At 43.8% G+C, this 22,942-nt stretch overlaps 1 protein-coding gene across 2 annotated transcripts in view; it reads right to left on the reverse strand.

The window, feature by feature from the left end:
• Positions 1-22,942, reverse strand: part of Zfand3 (zinc finger AN1-type containing 3) — a 234,702-nt gene that overhangs the window by 19,364 nt on the left and 192,396 nt on the right. For both annotated transcript variants that reach the window (XM_036167965.1, XM_036167964.1), the window contains one exon: positions 4,367-4,534. In XM_036167965.1, coding sequence (XP_036023858.1) covers positions 4,367-4,534 — 168 coding nt within the window. The remainder of the gene's footprint in view (positions 1-4,366; positions 4,535-22,942) is intronic.

Below are 22,942 nucleotides of genomic sequence, written 5' to 3' on the forward strand. Positions count from 1 at the left end.
TTCACGCAAGATTCACGACTAGGTGTCAAGCCTCAAGGACATCTTTGGTTTGTTTGGTTTTAGACAGGGTCTCCCTATGTGGCTTTGGTTGGCCTGGAACTCTACATATAGACCAGGTGAGCATCTAACTTGTCAAGATCTGCCTGCCTTTGTCTCAAGAGTACAGAGATTAAAGGCATGTGCCACAGTGCCCAGCCTCTCAAGGACATTAACCTACTGTTACAGCAGGTGCACTGCAGAAGGTGGAGAAGAGCTGGGGTGTGAATGTGAATCAAATGACGTTAGTATTGAGAAGCTGATGGAAGAAGCCTCCTACAAGAAAACTGAGCAAACCATCACCACAGTGTAGTACTGTAGCTGGCTGATAAAAATGCAACTAAAATCATTAAGCAACAGACTCCATTAAGCCGGGCAGGGTGGCGCACGCCTGTAATTCCAGCACTCAGGAGGCAGAGGCAGGAGGATCTCTGTGAATTCAAGGCCAGTCTGGTCTACAGAACAAGATCCAGGACAGGCACCAAAACTACACAGAGAAACCCTGTCTCAAAAACAAAAACAAAAACAGAAAGAATGAGAAAGAAAGGGGGGGGGGGGGGAAACAGACCCCAAATGAGGGATGATCTAATTATAAAACCCATTAAAGTGAGTGTGCGCGTGCGTGCATGTGTGCAAAGTGGGACATGCTTTAAAATGTCCATACTGTAAAACAGAAAGCTTTTAAGAATTTTCTACGTCAAAGCAGACTAGGACACTAAACCTAATGCCTCATCAAGGACAGATCGTCACTGAAGGGGGAAGCAGCTTGGGAAAAAGCATGGCACTGTCAACAGACACAAATGGAGCACAGGTGGCAACCCAGGGCAGCACTGGTGTGAGTTCCCTGAAGTAGACTTATGCTCCCGTGACTGGTTCTACACAACAGTGTCTGTCTGTGTTCCCAGCAAACAGTTTACAGAAGGGGAGGCCATGACGGTCACAACTAGCTCAGATGGCCCAAGGGGGGAACTATTTCCAAATAGAGTTGAAAACAAGCCCTGGAGACCACTGCTAATTTGATTGGATGGGCCCAGAGAACCCTTTCTTTTTTTCCTTAAAAAAAAAAAAAGCTTCTAAGACTAAGGGTGTCCAGAGTGGTTCCAATAGTAACATGGACTTGTTTTACTGAACTAGAACCTCTGGGAGTGGGCCAAGAAGCATGTCCCAACACACTGCCAAGCTAGTGCTCACGGATATCATAGTTAGCCCTAGTCTATGAGCTCATCCTATGTGTCCCCTATTCCTCACAAAACTTAGCAAAATGTTTTGTAAGGTCATCTCAACAAACACCTGTTACTTTGGTCTGTGAATGACAGAGGAAAAATGACCACAGAGGTGTGTAAAGACAACAGACTGCAGAGGTCCAGCCACAGCATCGTGGGTTTTCTGAAGAAAACAGAAAACCATCAGGAAAGTGAGATTACCATGAGGTCCCAAAAGCAGCACTGGCTGTGTGGAGTTGGCTAAGTCACCACATACTAAAAACGTGCAAAAACGTACACAGTTCTTAATTGACAGGTAATTCTGTGGTCTTGAGAAGCAATCATAAAGCCATGATGAGGGGATGGGTCATAGCACACAGATTCATGGCCAGACCTAGAACACCCTCTAGGTGGGCCTTAGGAGACAATACACCTCCAACAGGAATGATCAACTTCATCACCCTGACAAGTGGAAATGCAACAAGCAACCTATTCCGTGTGACTGTCTTCTGTCCTCAGAGTCAGGCTGTGGAAACACTCTAGGATGCAGGAACATCCCACCCATACTACATGCCTGTTCTAACTGAAACACAGGAAGATTTCACAGGAAAAGGGCGTTTCTTTGGTATTGTTGACTTAAAGGTTATCTAGTCACAGTGAGGCAGAGAAGAATTCATCTTTAAAATTCACCCCTTATTGAAAGCTCAGGGAATGTCCTGGCAATTAACAATTCCTATCACCTACAGCTGTCCTATGTGAGAAGGCTCAGAACTCGCCTTACAAATTGCTCTTTTGAAGATCAAAGGGAAGCTGAGTGTGTCTGTGTGTGCTCTCGATGAGCCTGTAATTTAATGGAGTTTCAGAGAAGGCTTCGCTGCAGTGCTGGGTGACAGCCCCGGGGCGGAGGATTCAGGGAAGCTTGGCCACTCTTCCCTTGGAGCATCTTCTCTGCCTTTAATTGGCACCTCATTAGAAATTAATGAAAATGACATCTTCTGTTCTTCCTGCTCTAGGCATCGAAGGCTACAAAAAGGCCCATCACAATTCATAACACATTCAATTTATATAGCAATGGCTCTTAAGCATTATTTATGAGATGTGAATTTCTTGTCAGCAGTTAATAACCTGTACAGAACGGAAGGGAATGGAAGAGAAGATTGCAAACATACATAGAGGAAGATTTTGCTAGAGTCGGGAAGTGTTCTGTTTTGAGTTCAACTACTTTGAGTTTTCACTTTCAGTAGTAAATACCACATTTCCCTCTAACACCTTCCAGGGCAGTTAGTGTCTTCCCAACACTCCATGCATCTTAAGGAAACCAGCACACAACCCACCCTTTCCTAGAGGCATCCAAGCAGGCAGGAGGGAGGAAGACAAAGCAGTTTGTCAAAGCCAGCCCCAGAGCATGTTCTGCCATCCTTCACCTTTTAAACAGCGGCAGGTGACTCGGTCTTTTTCTTCTGGGCTCATGGTATAAGCTCTCAGCGAACCAGAATGAACTCCAGTGCTCTGGCAAGGATTCCTCTGAAGGACTCTGATCTTGGAATTGGACAAGGCACTACAAGTTGTCAGGTAACTGAGAAAAAATGTGGGTCTATGGTGAACCCTACTTAAGAGACCCAGCCTTCTGGCCAGGAGGTGAAGAGCTAACTGAGACACTTTGATGGTACAGCTGGCCACAGTGAAAGGCACAAGGCTATCTAATAACTATTTCTGGACTTTTTTTTTTTAAGCTGGGTGCTAAGACCTTTGGAACCTGAGTGGTTTGCATCAAAGCTGCAGGGTGAATTTGGGGCTCTGTGAACTCTCCCTCGCCTCCCTCAGGAGGAGAGGCAAGGCAGCAAGCACCCAAGGACCAACTGCTTCATCTATCTCAGCAAGTCCTGCATCCTACCAAGGACCAGTCACTTTTGAGGAGAAAACAGGAACATTTCTACCACTCTGAGAAACAACCAGCCTACATAATAAGAAAAATGAACCAGGGAGGCTTCTCAACACAGCTAACAGAATGAATCACTGAAAGCCACCATAGCTCACCTCAACATAGAAGCAAGAATCTACAACCTCAAGGGATCATATAGAGCTGTCAGTATGGAGTGAAGCCACCAGACACCGGAAGTTCCTTAGCTCACCACAGAACCCTACCTTGCCTCACCAGAGCACACCACGGGATTCAGTACAAGCTGAGTCTACAACCCTGCTGATAGTGTCTGCTCCCACCAACCCCAACTCTCTTTTTTATACTTTTCCATACACATTTCACAGCAAACTGAATGCCATACTCCATCTCCCTGTCCCCACAGCTGAATGTATACCAGGGAGAGAGTGACGAACAGAGGGGTCATGCCAGAAACAGCTGTTCCAACCTAATGTCCACGAGAAGCCAGTCCATCCCCCTGTTTCCCCATTTCCACAGCACAGAAGACAGACAATGCCACCAAAGTCCAACTGTACAACGACACAAGGAACTGCTCATCCCCTCGTGCCAGCAACCATAATAGAGGATAGCCAAAAGTGAAGGGGATGGTAAAGCCCATCCATTTCCGGGAATAGAAGATGAAGAGTTCTGAGAGGCTCAAATCACGCTCAGAGTCTCCAGACGACACCTCTGTTCCTCAGATCAGTTCTTCTCATAGCATGTTTCAAAAACAGGAAATAAAAATGGGGACAGGAAAACTGTAAGTGAGCCTACAATAATCCAGCTACAATTCTACCTTTGTGGCATGATCTACGTAGTCAAGAAGAAAAGCCGCATTTGCCTATGTTTTGTTTCAGTGTGCAAGACAGAGCTTAAAAACTGCATCCATGTGCAGAGCCTTAAGAGGCGGCACTGTGCTGGAGGACGAAGGAGGAGGGGACCTTCCAGCTGCTTCAAGGTGTTAACTCCCCGATCAATCAGTGAGGGTTCCAAAAGGAAGACTCCTCATCAGAACATAGTTGAAAAGGGGTGGGGACAAAGCATCTGTTACTAAACGCTCATCCAAGGTGGGTTCAGTCTCTCAGTTTTATGGCACATAGCAGACTCTTGCTAGTCTGTTAACTTCTAAAGTCGCCAATGAGAAGGAAGCAGAATGGAGAGGAGGGAGACAGTCTTGTCTGAGACAGCATGGGATCAGAAAGGTGCTCACCACAGCGACAGGATCCCAGTTCCTGCTGGACCAGCTCCAGCTTGGTCTGGCACTGGAAGCACCTACGCCGACTCTTCTGCTTCGACCGGCTGCTCTCCTCAGGTCGCTCAGTGCTCTCTAGTAGTCTCGGCCGTTTCACAGGTGAAGCCTCGTTCTCAGACTGTGAATCTGACCAAAACACCACATTTGGGGAGGAGGGTTAGTGCCTGACTACACAGTACTGTCTAGAGTAGTGCCAAGCACACATCTGGCCTGGGACTGCTCCTGACCAGGAGCTAGACCAGTGTGAGCAACACTGGGACACGCACATACTTCAGAGCTGACTCCTGACAAGCCAGCCTGAGCTCAGCGGTCAAGAGCACTGACTGCTCTTCCAGAGGTCCTGAGTTCAATTCCCAGAAACCACATGGTGGCTCACAACCATCTGTAATGAGATCTGGTGCCCTCTTCTGGTGCGCAAGTATATATGCAGGCAAAACACCATATACACAATAAATAAATAAATCTCTTTTTTAAAAAAGCATCTCTATGTCAGATTTCTGGAACTAGATGTTTTCACAAGGAGAGCATTCCAGATAGAGATGGGTCCCGCTTTACAGCACCCCTACCTCACCAAACTCCAGTGCTCATCTGGGCTGGCTATTTACCTATTCTTGAGTACTTTGTTTTTGTTCTAAAGACAGAGTCTCCAGCCCAAGCTGGCCAAAAATCTGCTATGTATTAGAGCAGTGGTTTCCAACCTTCCTAATGCTGCAACGCTTTAATAGTTCCTCATGTTGTGGTGACCCCCAACCACCAACATTATCTCACTGCTACCTCTTAACTGCATTTCCGCTACTGTTATGAATCACAATGTAAAGTCCTCTATGCAGGACATCTGCTATGCGACCCCTGTGGTGGGAGGTCAAAGGAGTAAGGAGTTGTCACCCACAGACTGAGAACCTCTGTATCAGGAGACGACCTTGGACTTCAATCCTCTTAGTCCTGCATCCCAAAGGTAAAGATAGAGACATGTAAGTTTATGCAGAGCTGGGAGACAAATCCAAGGCCAGACAAACACTATTAACTGAATTATATCCCTGTAATTTTTTTCTTTTTTTGGAGATTTTATTTTAAACTGGGTAGGGAGGGGGACAAGGAGGGGTGGCACATGTCTTTAATCCCAGTACTCAGGGCCTAGTCTACAAAGCAAGTTCCAAGACAATCAGGGCCACATAGAGAAACCCTGTTTCAAAACAACAGTAAAGATTTTATTTTAAACATGGAGGTGGGAGACACAAGAGTATGGGTGCTCACGAAGGTCAGAAGAGGGTGTCAGATTCCCTGGAGATGGAGTTACAGGTGATTGGGAATTGAATCCAAGTCCTCTGCAAGAGCAGCATACAACACTTTTAACCACTGAGTCATCTCTCCAGCTCCAAGACTGTTAACTCTTCCAAAAAAACAAAATAAAACAAAAATTGCACACTATACTTGCTGTGCTTGTTTCGATCCCAGGGCTTATAGGATTCTGCACTCCCAGATGGGTGAGTGATAACCAGTTCTAGTGAACTTCTAAGCACACTAGCCAGGTTCTAACACAGGTAAAGCCCTACTTGGCACGAGCTCTGCTTGTTCCCAAGCACTGTCCCTGCCTGCACTGGGGGAGGGCGTGGCTGTGGCGGATGGATTCAGCACCGTAGACCTGTGACAGCTGTAGGAAGGTATGATAACCAACACTTTTATCTTCACATTACCTCAGAAAGTATCTACAATGCAGCCAGGTTTACATCAACTCCCGTCCTCGGCTCAGGCTGGCTGGTCAGAATTTGCTCTGAGGTACATGCTTATTCCAGTGAGCAGTACACCCAGGGAAGGGACCCGGCCACTGCTCACACACAGGGCTCCTACATCCTGAGCAATGGCTACACTGCTTCCTGGGAAGGAAGGCATCTCTGGCTAAAGCTCCAGGGTAGTTCTGTTCTGTCACCAGCTCTCACCTATAGATTTACTTGCTGTGGTCTAAAGCAGCCACTGCACCAAGCCTAGATCATCAGGAACCCCTGGACCCTTCCCTGACCACCTCCTTGCTTCAAACCACTACCAACCTTCCCCCAAAGAAGAGGTCTAAGTGCTTATCTGCTGTGGATATTGCTCTGTATGCTATGAATGTGCTGCTCTGAATGACTGATAAATACAATGCTGATTGGCCAGTAGCCAGGCAGGAAGTATAATATACTTGGGATAAGCAGAGAAGAAAATTCTAGGAACAGGAAGGCTGAGTCAAGAGTTGCCAACCAGACACAGAAGAACCAAGATGTAAAAGTACCGGTAAGCCACAAGCCACATGGCAACTTATAGATTAATAGAAATGGTTTAATTTAAGATATAAGAACAGTTAGCAAGAAGCCTGCCACAGCCATACAGTTCATAAGCAATATAAGTCTCTGTGTGTTTAATTGGGTCTGAGCGGCTGCAGGAGACAAGTGGACACTGGAGAAAACTCCAGTCACACTTATCAACAATCTCAAAAGGTCCTGCACAATCTGCTCTTCCAAGCTCTCTTTGCCACTGTGTCTTGAGCTGCTTTCTCCCTGTGCACCACCCACCCTCACCTTCAGACTGTCTCTTTCCTTTCAGTTCTCTCTGCACAACAGTGTCCCCCCCAGGGCTACATGGAACCCTTTAGTCTTCGCTCCACAGGCAAACTTCAACTAAGTCTGATTCCTGGATTATCACACATGAATCACACTACCCTGGTCCTCTCTTGGCCTGCCTTCTACTCCTCCTGTGACGGTTAGTCTTGTTAATCTGACTAGATAACCAGGGGTTAGTAGGGCACACTCTGGCTGTGTCTGTGAGGCAGCTCTGAGACAATCTTTGATAACAGTCCCATCCACTGGAGTTTTCAAACGATAAAGAGACTGGGTGGGAAGTGGTACAACTGTGAAAGTCAGGGCCTGGCTGGGGAGGGAGATCATTGCTGGGGGTGTCCCTTGGAGACTGTCTTGCCCTATGAGCAGGATGTGAGCTGTTCCACTTGCCCTCCCTTCTGCAACAGATGGAGACCAAGAGACTTGCCTGCTGGATGTCGGTCAAAGGAATGGAAACCACATATCCCTTAGCCCTGTTGGGGTTAAGGGGACACATTCCCCTGCTTATTGACTAATAGCCTCCCATTGCTACACTAAGCACTGGTTGAGTGAGCGAATCCTCTCCTGGCAGTCCATGTGTTCTCCTTGAAGGGCTTTCTGGGAAGCTGTGGCCCGAGGACATGTTGGCACAGGCTATCTCTGTGCCTTTCCCCAACCTGCTCGGTGTGCAATGGAGGCTGAGCTTTACTGGCTCCAATAGCAGCAGAAGGGCAGTGTGTCCACAGCTCCAGTCCCTGCCACCCAGGACATCAGCGTGCACACGCACGGCATCACTCTTCACAAGTATAAGCTTCACTGCTCATCTCATTCAGTTCTTCCAGTCCTGTATGACATTTCCCCAACACAGACCAACTAAATAAGCCCTCCAATGAAAACAACTGAAAGCAACTGCAGCCTATTTTCCAGCTCTGCTGAACAAAGCTGTCCAGACCCAGTTAGTACGGCTACTAAGGCTGCCATACAGGCCAGCCCCCTCCTTTTGCTCCACAAGAGCAAAAAGCAACAATCTAAATGTAAATCATTACAAAGCAGCCAGCCAAGAGAATTCACCTCGCATGAGCCACACTGCTCTCCTGGGGGTCTTTTTCCACAAAAATGGCACTATTTGTGATAACAACCCTATTTAGATACCTAACAAAAACCTGTACTGCTTGTCCTATTCGAAGTATCTTTTTAAGAAGTGTCTCTTAATCTGTGATTGATACAATATGGAAGCTGAAAATTTCTATATTTTAAAATTTATTTGGAGGAGGAGAGGACGGGAAAGTGTGTGTGTGTCGCCCATACTACATATATGTGGAAGCTCTCTGAGGTCAGAAGAGGGTTTCAGAATCCTTGAAACTAGAGTTACAGACAGGTAGTTGTAAACCAGCTGGTGAGAAACTACACTCCAGTTCTCTGCAAGAGAAGGAAGAGCTATTTACCTTTGAACCCTCTCTCCAGCCTGAAAACTTAAAAAACAAAAACAACAAAAAGCTTAGTATGGTGACACACCACAGTTTTCGTCTCAGCACTTGAGAAGTAAAGGCAAACAGATCTCTGGACATTCAAGGCCATCAGGGTCTACACAGCAACTTCCAGGCTAGAAGGGCTACATAGCGAGATCCTGCCCATAAATAAATAAACAAGTAAATAAGTAAATAAATGAAGCTGAGTCACATAGTGAGACCTTCCCCATTAGTGGATGAATGAATGAATGAGTCAGCAAGCAAGCTAAACACAAAAGGTATACATGATGCCAATGTACTTATCACATGAAAATGACCCTCAGCTCATGGGTCTTTCACCCACACCTCTGGCAGGTTCATATGCCGGGACATGCACAGAGCTGGAACTCAAGCTCTTTTGAGGAGTCTGGCCCAAATGGTTAAGTGCGCCATCTTCTGTGGAGCACAGTCTTTCATTGCTAGAGGAGACTTTAATTTCAGATGTCAATAGAGCAAGGGGAAAGTCCTATGGCATATACTGGCATCAGGGAGGGGATGTAAAGAAAAGCCTTTGCTTGGCATGCTGCTGTGACTAGGAACCAAATTTCCCGTCTGCACGGTCTTACTGCTAGGTGTCTTCGCTGACACTTGCTTTGGTTTGATGGGGTCCCTAAAGTTAGGACGGTCCAGGCATCAGACAATATCAACAATAACTCTAGGGAACAAATCTCCACGGTCCCTCTGACCACTCTAAACACTGAGAAGTTAATGTTCTTGTAGGCAATAGAAAGAAGGTATTCTTGGAACAACAGGTCAAAGGGAGGCCTGTGGTGCTGCCAACAGTTTCTGCTACAATACACCGTCCATCCTAAAGAACTAGTTGTTCTTCTGAGGGCCCCAGCATCTGCATCAGTTTACAACCAAACATGTGTACAAGCTGTGCTGTGAGCAGCAGTCTTATGTGACTCTACACCAGTGGTTCTCAACCTCCCTAATGTTACAACCCTTTAATACAGTTCCTCATGTTGTGATGATCCCCAACCATAAAATTATTTCGTTGCTACTTCATAACTAACTTTGCTATTAGCAATTGCAATGCAGATATCTGATATTCAGGACATCTGATATGCAACCCCTAAGAAAGGGATGTGACACACAGGTTGAGAAGCACTAGATGAACTGCCCAGCAGACTGTGTCTTCTTAGAATCTCTGCACTCTTCCCAGACACTAAGGGATCCACAGTGTTGAAGCCCTGGGGTACAATGACTTCCTCTGCCCTCACTGATGGTCTACATTAACTGGAAAGAAACCCTAGTGTCCTCTAATGTTCCCTAATGCAAGGAGAAGTAGAAGGAAGTTACCCATCCAAACTGTCTGCGGCATGCTGCCATCCAGGTGGATGAGTTGTATGCCACTTCTTAGTGAAGCAAGTCATTTTCTGACATTTTCTCACAGGTCAACTTGGTGTTTTAATTAGAAGCTAATGAAATAAACAGGAGTCTACAGGCTCAGCATCAGGCCTATGGACGAATTTTACATCTCCTTTGCTAATTAGTTAATGAAACCTTGTGCCTGGGGTGAGCTGCCTAAATAAGAGAAACAGATGTCTAGTGTAGGGATTCTAATTACATAATACTGAACTAAATAATTCAACTATTCAATTATAAATTTTAAGTCAAGTTAGAAAAAGACTACCAGAAAAGACCAAAACACGAGCTAACATTCAAAGACCCATCTACTGTTCACCTGGAGTCAACTGTGATTATCTGCCACCTGCTTCTAAGTTTCAGTCCCTCTAACTTGAAGCATTTTCAGTTTGGGGAACAATGGCAGAAACTATCTAATTACTCTATTTGCATATGCTGAACTTGGGCAGTAAGGGTTAAATGTGGCGAGCAAGGTGAACAGAAATAACTCTCACACTCAGCTCTAACTGTCAGAAGAAACACGTCCTAGAAAGGAGCATGCTCATTAGCAGCAGGAGGAGCTGCAGTGGCAAGCTAGACACGGTCCCACCCCAGGAGTCAGGAGTGACTTCTAATTAAGGTCCTTCATAAAGCGCCAACAAAGCACATTTCCCTCCCCACACCCCGAGTGTTTCCTCTTGAGAACTACTCTAGGCTGGGTATACCCACACAGGCTGCTGCACTCCCATGCCAGGCTCACAACTCTCAGCACTTTAGTCCCCTCTTTCTCAGCCAGTGTTTAACAATGACAAAGACACCGCGTGAAATCTTCTAAGGAAAATTTCACCTATTTTGCCTGTGTCCAATTTCTTGGTCTGAAGGCAACCACTGCTCAACATGTGACAGAGGAAACAAGTACAGTGTTTTTAAAAAACAAATGTCTACAGAGAGAAATTCCTCTAATTGGACTTTGCTAGCCAAGTACAGACAGTAACTAGCACCGAGTCTCTCAACTCAGGAATACATTTACAGCGGAAGCCTGACGGCAACAGGGCTGCTGCTTCTCAAACTGTTTTGTCTCCGACAGAGATGTACGTTTGTTCCCTGCTGTCACTGTTCTTGTCTTTATTACTCATGTTCTCTCCTGAAAATCTCCAAATGAACTGTGTCAGGCCTGTCAAAATTGCAGCCCGGCTCTCTTACTCTCCTGGCACTGTGCAGCTGCAGCCCACGCCCACCCCAGGCTGCTAACAGTAGCTGTGGCCTGCTGACGTCTCAGGCAGACTCTCACCCTCTGCTCCAGCCAGCCCTCAACACAGAACCCCAGAGCCAGAGCCCCAAAGTGCAACAAAGAAAACAGTCTCCAACCCCTCCGCCCACGCCTTTCACACCTCTAAGAGAGGAGCCCGGTTAATCTCAGGCTCTGTGGCAGCTTTTGAGGTACTCAATCAGTTTTTTTAGAACCTATCACAGTCTCTTGACAGATTGACATTTATGATCCCAACAGCCTGTGCAAACATCAGAAAGAGCAATAATTAATGAACCCTCACACATCACTGCTGTCTCTCCTTCTACCATTTAAAGGAGCTTAAGCTGCTAAAACCTCTGTCCACGAAAACCACCACCCTCCCTGGAACACTGATAAAAGAGACTTGAAAAAGGCCTTTTTTACAGGTTTCTTCCGATGCTTTGCTTTTGGAGCATGTAGAGGGATTAGATTCACCTTCTCCTGACATTTTGCTCTGTGCATCACAAAAACTTCAAGACCGTGAACTCCCTCATTACCCATTTAAAAAATTATTTTTTGCACTTGGTTCAAATGGGATTTCCCCTTCCTCTGTTATATTTCTAATGACCTTAGAATAATTTCAGAGTAACAAGTTCAATAAACAAACAAACAACAAAATAAAACATTGCACAGAGAGAGAATAAGATTCTAGAGGTTGATGACTAAAATCTTGTAAAGAATGCTTTCATTTCTTTAGAGATGAATTCAGCTTACATTCAGTTAGATACCAGTTCTAGATCATAACCACTTAATAGTCAACTGTTCACAACCTGCTAGACAGCACAATTTTTAGCCACAAACCCCACCCACCTTCCAATCTCACTCCTTACTTCACCCTATTTTCTCTGGCGATTTCTTCTATGCTCTTAGGTACACAGGGTGGGCTCATCCTCTTGCACACTCTATGATCTGAGTACACACCTCTGCTTCTTCCCCTGGCTGATAGTAGAAGATGGGGAAACTGAGTGGTATAGCACCATCAGACTCTTGAGAATGCATCAAACTTTGAGGGTCTCCACTCCCAGGATGCTCAAAAAGCAAACCACAACAGAAATCTTCCAGGGGTAAATGCTCTCATCTAACTGTCCACATGGCAGCACTGTGAAAGGTGCTTCTACACAAATGCTTTATTATTAACACCACCATGAAACCCAAAGCATGCTAGAAAGTACCCTATCACTAGGCTGCCCTCCATACTGTAAAGACTTCTCTTGACTAAAAGACATTTTTTACAGAAGCAGTACATGAACTTTTCAAATGTCTTTGCTAGTTTTCCTGTGGAATGTGCCATGTCCCAAATTTATGAACCTACATAGGATACTATCATTTAACTTTTAAGAAAGGAAATTAATTGCACACTTCTCCTCTAATTCATATTCAAAACCAAAATGAAAAAAAATTCAGCAGGCACTCAACAAGCCCACATAGAGCACACAAAGGGGAGGTACCCTGTAATTTGCCCAGGTCCTCTGGAGTTTGTGGAGGGAGGAGTCCTCTGCCTCCAAAGTGCCTGACACACACTGAACATGGGGGTCAGGTCATCTACACCTTGTCAAGGAGTGGATGTTTAACAGCATTTATGAGGTGACCTAACTTCTAGTACTACTTACTCATCACTCCTTCAATCTGATTATATTCTCTGTGACTAATGTAAATCACTCTTCTAAGTATCCCCTTTCACTTGGCTTGTGGAAGGCTGCCTTTCCCTCCTGAGCTACCATGTGATACTGTTCATAACAGCCATTAAACATGCATTCATTGTTAAACAGCTCAAGTTGCTTTTGGGGGGGGGGGGGCTTTCAAGACAGGGGTAATTTGTGTAGCCTTGGCTGTCCTGGAACTCTAGACCAGGCTAGCCTCGAACCCAGAGATCCACTTGCCTCTGCCTCCCAAGTATTGGGATTAAAGGTATGCGTCACCACCGCCCGGCTAAGTTATTATTTTTTTAAAAAACTAAGAAAATACTTATATTAAAAACATAAATGAAAAGCATAACCAAGTTTATTCTCAATAATCACAATCTCATTTAGTAACATCCTCAGTTTATCTGAGCTATGTAACTGATCAGGCTTCTAGATTAATGACTACTCTGTGCAAACTGACATTAAGCACCATCCATCCATCCATCCATCCATCCATCCATGGCCTAGTAAGTGGTTATTGACATATGAACAGAGTGCTAAGAACACAAAAAGTAGAAATCCTATACTTAAGAGTGAAGAGAGGGGTTGGGGATTTAGCTCAGTGGTAGAGCGCTTGCTTAGCAAGTGCAAGGCCCTGGGTTCGGTCCTCAACTCAGTGAAGAAAAAAAAAAAAGAGTGAGGGGAGTTGATTAAGGGAAGAAAGGAAATATCAGAAAAGAGTATCACCTGAGCTCAACCTTCAATGTAATCAAAAAGGAAGGTGGCTTTGGTTCCCATGTGTCACCCTGGCCATCTCTATTATGCCCACCTAATGTACTACGTCCATAGTGAGCAATCACTCCCCAGCCTTCTCTTTATCATAAGATCTAAGTGAACCATTTCACAGAGTGTGAAAAAAGGCACTTGAAGAGCACATCTGAGGGGTTTTGCTTGTTTGTATGTTTGATATGGTAAGTTTGACATGAAAATGAAAAATGTTGGTTATTTTTTCCCTTTGAATGACACCACCTAGTTTAATTCCACCCTCACCCCATCCTGGGAGTTCAACACATCTCATTCAGTATCAGTGGTCAGCTCAGTTTTCCTTCTGTGATGTTTAACATATTGATCTGTCCACACAGGCCTTCATCACCAATTTTTCTCTATCAATAATCTTAGAACTTGTTACACAGTTAGAAGAAACAACAACAACAAAATGTCATGTACTCTTTCTTCACCCACTTTCCCCAGCCAGGCAACTGATAGAGATATTTTCAGACATACAGCATTTCTATAGCCACAGAATCCTTCATGCTGCTTGTTATTTTCTTATGGAATTTCTCTGTTGCCTAAAACGACCTCAAAGCCAAGTGCTCAGATCATAGGCATGCATTACTCCGCCAGGTTTAAGACTGCTCTTTCAGAATCACATCAACTTCCAAACCCTTGTTTGCTGTCTTATTATCACTTATCTGTCATCTGTTTCTATACTTTCGTTATTTCAAGAATGCTTCCAGATGTATACACATGTATATATGAACAGAATCATATAACATGTAACCTTCTGCCCAATGTAATATTTTAGTTTTGTTTGGAGACAGGGTCACACTGTATAGCCCTAGCTGGCCTGGAACTTGCTACGTAGACCAGGCTGGCCTTGAGAAGTTACAGAGATTCACCCATTTCTGTCTCTTTCAATGATTTTTAAAACCATTCAACAAAGTAGGCAGACATATAAATGAAGAGACTCCTTTTGTTGAGCTTCTGCAATAACAGCAATCAAATGCTAACATAAAGTACATATATTTCACATAGGTTAACTAATTTATTTTCTGCAAGGCTATGAGGTAGGTATTATTATTTCCTGAATCTCACAGATGGGGACACCAAGACACAGGGTAAAGGAACTTCCCAGTTCTCGGCTGGAACTCTCTGTAGTGCAGGATTCTGAGCCGGAGGAGCCTGTCCCTTAACCATTCTGTGGTCCTGCTAGCCATGAAGACTCTACCTCCGCTCTTGCGCAGAGCAACACTACAGGATCGAGCTCCCCCTCCTCTCTACACATATAAAGGCCCAGTGGTCCCGAGAACAAGGGAGGGACAAACTCTGGCCCCAGCGTGGGAATGAAGACAAGCTTCTCTCATTGTCTCAGAGCCTGACCACAACCATCATCAATTTCTCTGGGAGAGCTGTCTGTCCAGCCACTCTGTCCACGGCTCTTTTAGAGTATGATTTACACGATGTATGACTCTGTTCTTCCCATACCTGCTAATAACGCTCTGAATTTCTGCAATTATAGTAATTTAACTTATAATAAAATCACCCCCCCACCCCCCCCCCCACCCCGTCTTTCTTTCTTGACATGTTAACTTGTACTATCTGTCACATCTTGGGCTTAATATTAGAATTCAATCACTGTCATGTTACTGTGGGAAAAAATCCACACTCAATCTTTACTGACTACTTGTAGGATGGTATAAACAGCTCAGAACCAAGTTAGGTAACTTCATTTGAAACTCTATTTTAACAAACAGGAAAGGCAAACCAAGTCACCTCAGCTTTCCATGGCTCCCCACAAGTCAAGTCAAGGTGCTTCAACTCCCTGACAGGCTCTTCCAGCTTATATGCCAAATAGCCTTATAAACACACACGCACGGACGCACGCACGCACACGCCAGTAGTCCATAAATCCATGAACTTCTGAGGCCTGTATGTCACCACCACCACCTTGGTCTGTGAAGTGCCTCTTCTATTTACAAAGAGGGCATGACCAGGTGCTAAATCCCAAGAGGTAGGTAGTCAGGAGAGTCTGTGAGGCCAGCAATAAACACAGCAGTCCTCTTCTGGGGCCTGGCATCACTTCCTGAGTTTGGCATCTGCATTAGCAAAACCATTCATGCCAGCCCAACTGAACTATATCCCCATAGACCCTCCACTTCTTATTCAGACTGCTCAACAGCCTTCAATCTACAAGCTTTTCTTCTTATGACCTCCTTGGCTAACTTAAGAGTTCAGTGTTATAAAGCACTGATTTTTACAACTATCAGCACAGTAGAGCAAACCACAGAATAAGGAGACAAAGAGAGAAAAGAAAAACGGAGAAACTCAAGGAGCTAGGGACATAGTTCAGCAGAGTGTTTGCCTAGCATACACAAAGCTCTGGGTTTGATTCCCAGCACTGTATAAACCAGGTATGGTAATCATATTTGTAATCTTAACGTTCAGGAGATAGAGGTCGTAGGGTTAGGAATTCAAGGTCAGCCTCAGCTATATAGTGAGTCTGAGACAAACCTGGGTTACAAAGGAAGGAAGAAAAGAAGGAAGGAAAAGAGGGGGAGGGGAGGGAAGAAGGGGAGGGGAGATGGCCCAGCAGACATGAGCACTGGCTGCTCTTCCAGAAAACCCAGGTTTGATTCCCAGTACCCAACAGTGGCTCACAACTGTCTGTAACTACACTTCCTGGGGATCCAACACCATTTTCCAGTCTCCTCGGGCACCAGGCATGTATGTGGTACACAAACCTATATGCAGACGAAATATCCATACATAGAATTATTTTTTTAAAAAAAAAATTTAAAGATAAACTCAAGAGATCTGGGCATGGAAGCCCAAATTTAGAACCCCAGAATTCAGGAAGTTGATGGAGGAGGGGAAGGGAAGAAGAGAGAAGGAAAGAGGAAGGAAACCCCAGGAAAAAAAATCACTACACGCCAGCCACATGCCTTCTAACTGTTATCTCTTGACTACAAATCAGAGGTGAGAATGAAAATCCAAAGATTTGAATTCATGAAAACAATCATCTTGAATTTCTGCTGTACAACCTTCTTCAATACTACCAAAACAGTAAGATTTATATCTTTATGTATTCACAGAATAGATACAGCCACAGTTATTTTCATGGAATTATGTACAGGGTGGGTAATACTGTTTGCATTTAGTTTCTCAAAACACAAATTTAAGGGCTAAGCTTCCTAAAAATGTGAAGTAAATCTTCTATGCTCCAACCCCATTAATCTGGAGGTTTTCACGTAGGCCTCTTGAGTCTTGTAACTGTTTGAGACAGTGGGTAACTCTGGTAACTACAGCAACTTCCTCCCGCTCCTGCCTAATATCTGAAGAGGGTTAGAAGGCAGAGACAGAATCAGGTTTCTTCAGAAGATTATACTCCAGTATCTTGGTCTCCAAAGCATCAATGACTTGCCCAGGTGTGAGCCTAAGCTGGTTTTTTGTTTTGTTTTGTTTTTGTCAAAAAGATTGACAACCCATCTTTTACGCAGAAACACTGACTATAGGAGCAGGGAAGGGAAATGGGTGAAGATAAATGAGATGCTACTCCAAGTTTCAAGAGTTATTCTAAAGTCACAGACACACACTTTCATTTAAACCATCCATTTTACCCTTCCTTGGAGGGCTTTTTAAATCTTCAACTGTTTTACCGATTTGACTTACAATGTAAGCTTCCAGGTAAGGTACAGCATCAGCTACACTGCTGGCTACATTGGTGCTCAACACAGCAATAATGAAGGAAGAGAAGAGTTGACTTCTGTAAAGGCAGGTTCCTCATGATGGCAATCCTGTCCTGAGAAACTGGCATCTAGGGGATGCGTGCTACAGGTTTAATGAAAGGGAAAATGTTTGAACATTTTTATTTTGCTGGTTAAAGAAAATCAGCTAGAATGCATGACTGAGTGGCTGCTAAAATTAAACAGATCATTTGCTTTTAAACTATTTCTGTTTCCAATTTAGCACTGAGCTTAATTCAGTTGCTCTTCCAACCTATCACTTAGCTTCTTCTACCCAAAAGCTAGCCTTTGACTCATTAGTGTTAGGGAAAATCCTTAAGCCTATGAATAAACAACCTAGGTGCCACATTTCAACAACTTCTGAAGTGAGGTTATGCTGAACCTAACTTCACTTTTCTCTCCTGTGCCTAGAAAGAACACTGTAGCCTTTTCTCAATCAGAGCCAGAGCAGCAGGCATTCCATACTTGTGACTGCATCAATCATGGGCTCTACCAAGGGTACCAAGTGGAGAAAAACCTTAAAACAAACAAACCAAAAAAAAAAAAACAACAACAAAAACTGCCAGACAATGGTGGCAAAAGCCTTTAATCCCAGCACTCAGGAGGCAGAGGCAGGTGGATCTCTGGGAGTTTGAGGCCAGCCTAGACTACTGGATAGTGAGTTCCAGGATAGCCAGGCTACACAATAAATTCTGTCTCAAAAAAATAAATAAAAAATAAACAAATAAATAAATAAAACAATAGTCTGTAAAGGAGAGAGAAATAACCCCATTCATAAAATAAGCTGCTAGAAAATTAAGAGGTGAAGAATTAATAAAAATTATTATTATGAAAACTGTTTGCCACACATATTTGAAACATGTAACTCTTTTTATTTATTTATTTTTTCCCAAAACAGTTTCTCTGTCAAACAGTCCTGGCTGTCGTGGAACTCACTTTGTAGACCAGGTTGGCCTCGAACTCATAGAGATCCACCTGTCTCTGCCTCCTGAGTGCTGGGATAACAGGTATGCGCCACCACCGCCCAGCTGCTCAATTTTCTTTGATGAAAGACTTATCAAGCTGTCCACACTTCGAACAAACGTACTAAAACTACTCTGTATTACATTAAAGCTAAACTTTAAGTTCTGAAAATTGTATCATAATCACATAAGACTAATTCTTGGTTTTAAGAAATTATACACACCGGGCGGTGGTGCATGCCTTTAATCCCAGCACTTGGGAGGCAGAGCCAGGAGGATCTCTGTGAGTTTGAGGCCAGTCTGGTCTCCAAAGCGAGTTCCAGGAAAGGCTCCAAAACTACAGAGAAACCCTGTCTCAAAAAAAAAAAGAAAGAAAGAAAGAAAAGAAAAGAAATTACACATTAAAGATTTTATGTGAAAGAATAGTGAATCTGCAACTTACTCAATAAGGGATATAGGTATGTGTAGAGATAAACAGAGGTAGAAACACGTGGTTAAAAACATCAACTCTGAAGAACTAACTGTATAAGAAGAACCTGGGAATTTTACACACTCCCCTAACTTTTCTGGTAAGCCTGAAATTACGTTCAAAAAGAATATCCCACACATAATATACCAGAGTAACCAAGCTTGCAGATGACTGGCAGAGAGCCTTCTGAACTTCTTCCCAGCAACACTGACCACACTTACGGTATGATGGGAAAACTTGTGATAGACAGTTGAAGCTGACAACAGGAAGGTGATCCCTTTCCAGGTTGGTGAGGGCTACTCTTACCTCTAAGTATGCTTTATGATCTGTCACAGACTTTGAAGGTCACTCCTAGTCTGTATTCCTCCAAAGCCAATAAGGATCCATTTTTAATTATGTCAATTACTACAACTTCTATTCTAGGAATGAGGACGGCCAAGATTTTACTCTTCTACAAATGCATTTATCAACAGGTGTCCTGGGGAAATGTAGAGCTGAATCAGTTACAAGACCTTCCAGTTTGTGCCAGGCTAGAAACAAATGCACCTACGATTCAGCTTCTAGTGCACTAAGCTCTCCCCAACCATGTATCTTTTAAAAGCCACCTTGTATATTTAGATACATAATTCAAACTATGATGTAATAACATTATCTTTGTAGAAGAGTTCAACTTTTTCTAGGGAAAAAAAAAAAATCAGCAGCTGCCAGTACACTTTCTATCAAGTGAACATGTGCTACATTCAAGGTATAAAGGCCATCAAGATTATGTTACATCCTCTGCCCTCACTGAATTAACAGAAACGGACACACCAAGCTCAATGCCCTACTTCTAGCTTATACATGTATGCATTTTTAATAAGTTCTGAAAGGGCAGATGAATGTGGGAAATGCATAACAGGTAACTAATTCCCCCATCTGTAGAGTTAATAGAGATGTGGTTTATTTAAAATTCCAAGTTGTGGTTCTGCTATTTGGGAATGGCTTTCTGAAACTCTGTAGGTGAACAGTGGTAATGAAACAGAGAATTCAGAACGGCAGGGAGCATAAGGCCAAAGAAGCTTTTATAGCAGAGTATGTGCATGTACCAAAAATAATTACACACATATAGCGGGAGGCTGGTTAACAAAGTCCACAGAGGCACTTGGCTGTTCAGATAACTAATCACAGTATGAGGTCCCCATGACAAAATGTCTCCAAGGTTAAACTTTCTGATTTTTAATCATAACAACCAAATTTATTGGCTAAAGTGTTTCCTCGTGTTGTTGGTTTAGATGCAAGTCTTCTTTTAAACCATGATTTTTGCCACACAAAAATGAGTAACCTTCTATGGGCCCTAAATTGTGCTAAAAGAGAAATACACAAGTGTACATGAAAAAACAGAGTTTGAGAAAGAGACATGTTTGTCTTCAAACACAGCAAGCCTGTGAAACCCTGAAAGGAATGCTTTTCATTAATATATACACTGACATTAACTTTTAAAACGAGGACTGAAAACACAAAAGCACAACAGAACAAACAAAACCTGAACAATAGAAAGTCAAAAAGGAGTTAGGGACACAGCTCAGCGGCAAAGTGCTTGATGGGGCGGGGTGACGACGTGAGTCAGGACAGGGACACTACCATACAGCCGAAATGTATTTTCTGACTCTTTCTCAGAAGGAATTTGAAAAAGCATTTAAAAAAAAAAAAAAACAAAAACATGAAGAATAAACCTATTTCAATAAAATAATTGTATGTAATTAACATATTCAACAGGCAAGAAATTTTTTAAAGGATTTTGTGTGTGCGCGTGCATGCGCTCACACCTGTTATCTACAGGTGTCCACAGAGGCCAGAAAGGGAAGCTATGGGCAGATGTGAGCTCACTGACAAGTCTCTAGAAGAGCAGCAACTTCTCTTAATCAATGAACCATCTCTCCAGCCTCAGCAAAGAAATTTTAAACAAAGTTCTAAACATGTTCTCAGTGGGCTATGGAGATTACAGCTGACTTTGGCAGCTACAAGCCACTGTGAGCAAAGAAAACCCCAAGGCTGGTCTCAGAAAAAAAAAAAAAAAAACCCAGGGTTGGGGATTTAGCTCATTGGTAGAGCACTTGCCTAGCAAGCGAAAGGCCCTGGGTTCGGTCCTCAGCTCTGGACAAAACAAAACAAAACAAAAAACAAGAAAAAACCCCAAGGTCACCCAGGGTGGCCTCTATATAGCTGAGGGCTGGTTATGAACCCCTCATCTTCCTGCTTCAACCTTCCAAATTCCGGGATTACAAGCATCTGTCTTCAGGTTCAAATCTTACTTTGTATGGAAAGGGGAAAATCTATATTTGCCCAATGGGAAAGCATTTACTATAGACTGAAGGACCCATCTCTAATATTACTTCTTCATTTGCCTGGCTTCTGACAATAAGATTATCATATATCAGGTGTCTTTACCTACTATATAGCTAACGCATCAAAGAAAAGAGTGACAGTGTCTCCCTTCAGCCTGTATTTTATACAACAAAACTACAATTTCTCCAGCAGCAAGAAGTCTCCTGATTGTGACAAAGAGCTGAACAACCAGAACACTTGACTTCTGGGATCAAACTGGGACGCCCTTCTCAAAAGCACTCCTTTGTGCTCTATGCCAGCGTGTCTCCAGAGTCTGAATGCTGGGGTTGGGAGTGCTCAGAGCTGAGCAGCACTGCATCATCTCAATTTCTCAAGCACAAGCTATTTACATGACACTCTGAAGTTTTCTACTCACACAAACCACAATCCTCCTGCTAGTCTCTGACCCCACACGCCAGTGGCCCTTTATCATGCCTAATGATTCTAGGGTTGTGATTTAAGAATTTCTCAAGCAAGAGTCACCTCTTTAAAGGTTACCTCATGTTATGCTTGCTCTTGTGGTTGACATGACCTTCTCAGTCCTCACTTAACCTATCTTATTTTATGTGTGTATGTGTGCACACATGCAAAGACCTGAGCATATATACCTGTGTACCACATGTGTGCAGGAGCCTGCAGAGGCCAGAAGAGGGCATGTGATCCCCTGAAAGAGGAGTCAAAGGCGACTGTGAGCCACCCAATGTGGGTACTGGGAACTAAACTCAGGTCCTATGCAAAAGTACTCAGAGCTATTATTGACCACTGAGCTATCGCTCTAGCTTTGGTCTTTTTGAAATAAACCTAAATTATTTGTCAGCTGTTCTCTAAAGCTGGAATTAGTTGTATTTGTTTCTGAATTTAACCTGTCTCTTTGTGGCTGAATTCCCAGGGGCAAGCAACATCACTTCTGCATGTTGTAGATTCAACTATAGGACTCTGTCATGGTGGTTATTTAACAGATAGAGCCCTACCTGACCCTAGACTCCATAGAAACATCTGCTTCTGAAGATGTGCTCCAACCACCACAGCAAGCAATCCAGTAAGATTACGGTGTTAGTTGGCCATGACAATGAAGTATTTCCAGAGATGTTTATCTCATGAGGTGATGCTTTAGACACAGATGCAGGCAGGAGGAGTATGAGCAGCCCACCCACTGGCAGGAGAGGCAATGGGACTGTCTCTCTTGAGATGGATGAGCAAGCAGGAAAACAGATAACACAACTTGTCCTGAAAGCAAGCATCAAGAAGAGGCAGTAAAACCCCATCAGCATACATCATCCTCTCATGGCCCAGTGTCATCCCAGCCTCTATTAGCTGCCGCTGCATCAGCGCAAGCCCCACACATTTTATCCTGTTTGTAATTGCTGATGAGCAGTAATAAGGCCTCCATGCCTCAGCTCCGTCCGTTCCACTTCGGCACCCACCTATTAGGTAATAACTTTTATTTACAGCCTTGCTTGATGTGCTGTTCTATTAGTATAGCCAGGAACCGAGTAGGACAGGGAAAAAAAAAAAGAGTCTCCTTAATGGGTAGTATCATTGCCAGGCACTGAAGATTTATACCTCAGTTTTGGGGCTGTTCTACAGTGCTCATTCTGGTGAGCCTGCTGGGGCCACAAGGCTACATTCCTGTCCCAATGCCTTCTAACAAGCACACACATCTAAGCAGCAGCACCTGAACAGCACTGCCTAGATCCAGCCAACACCTAGAGAACACAATAACACCAAAGGAGGAGTAAGGTAGTAAATGTCTCCACATCCTTCAGAAATGGTGTAGGCTCAGGCATCTTACCCCCGTGGAGCAAAAGAACAGCTAATCAGTGGGTGTTTGGGTCTCTTTCTCCTTGGTAAGAGTGCAAGCTATGATAAAATAAATTACCA

Source organism: Onychomys torridus, chromosome 18 (genome assembly GCF_903995425.1).
Source record: "Onychomys torridus chromosome 18, mOncTor1.1, whole genome shotgun sequence".
NCBI lineage: Eukaryota > Metazoa > Chordata > Mammalia > Rodentia > Cricetidae > Onychomys > Onychomys torridus.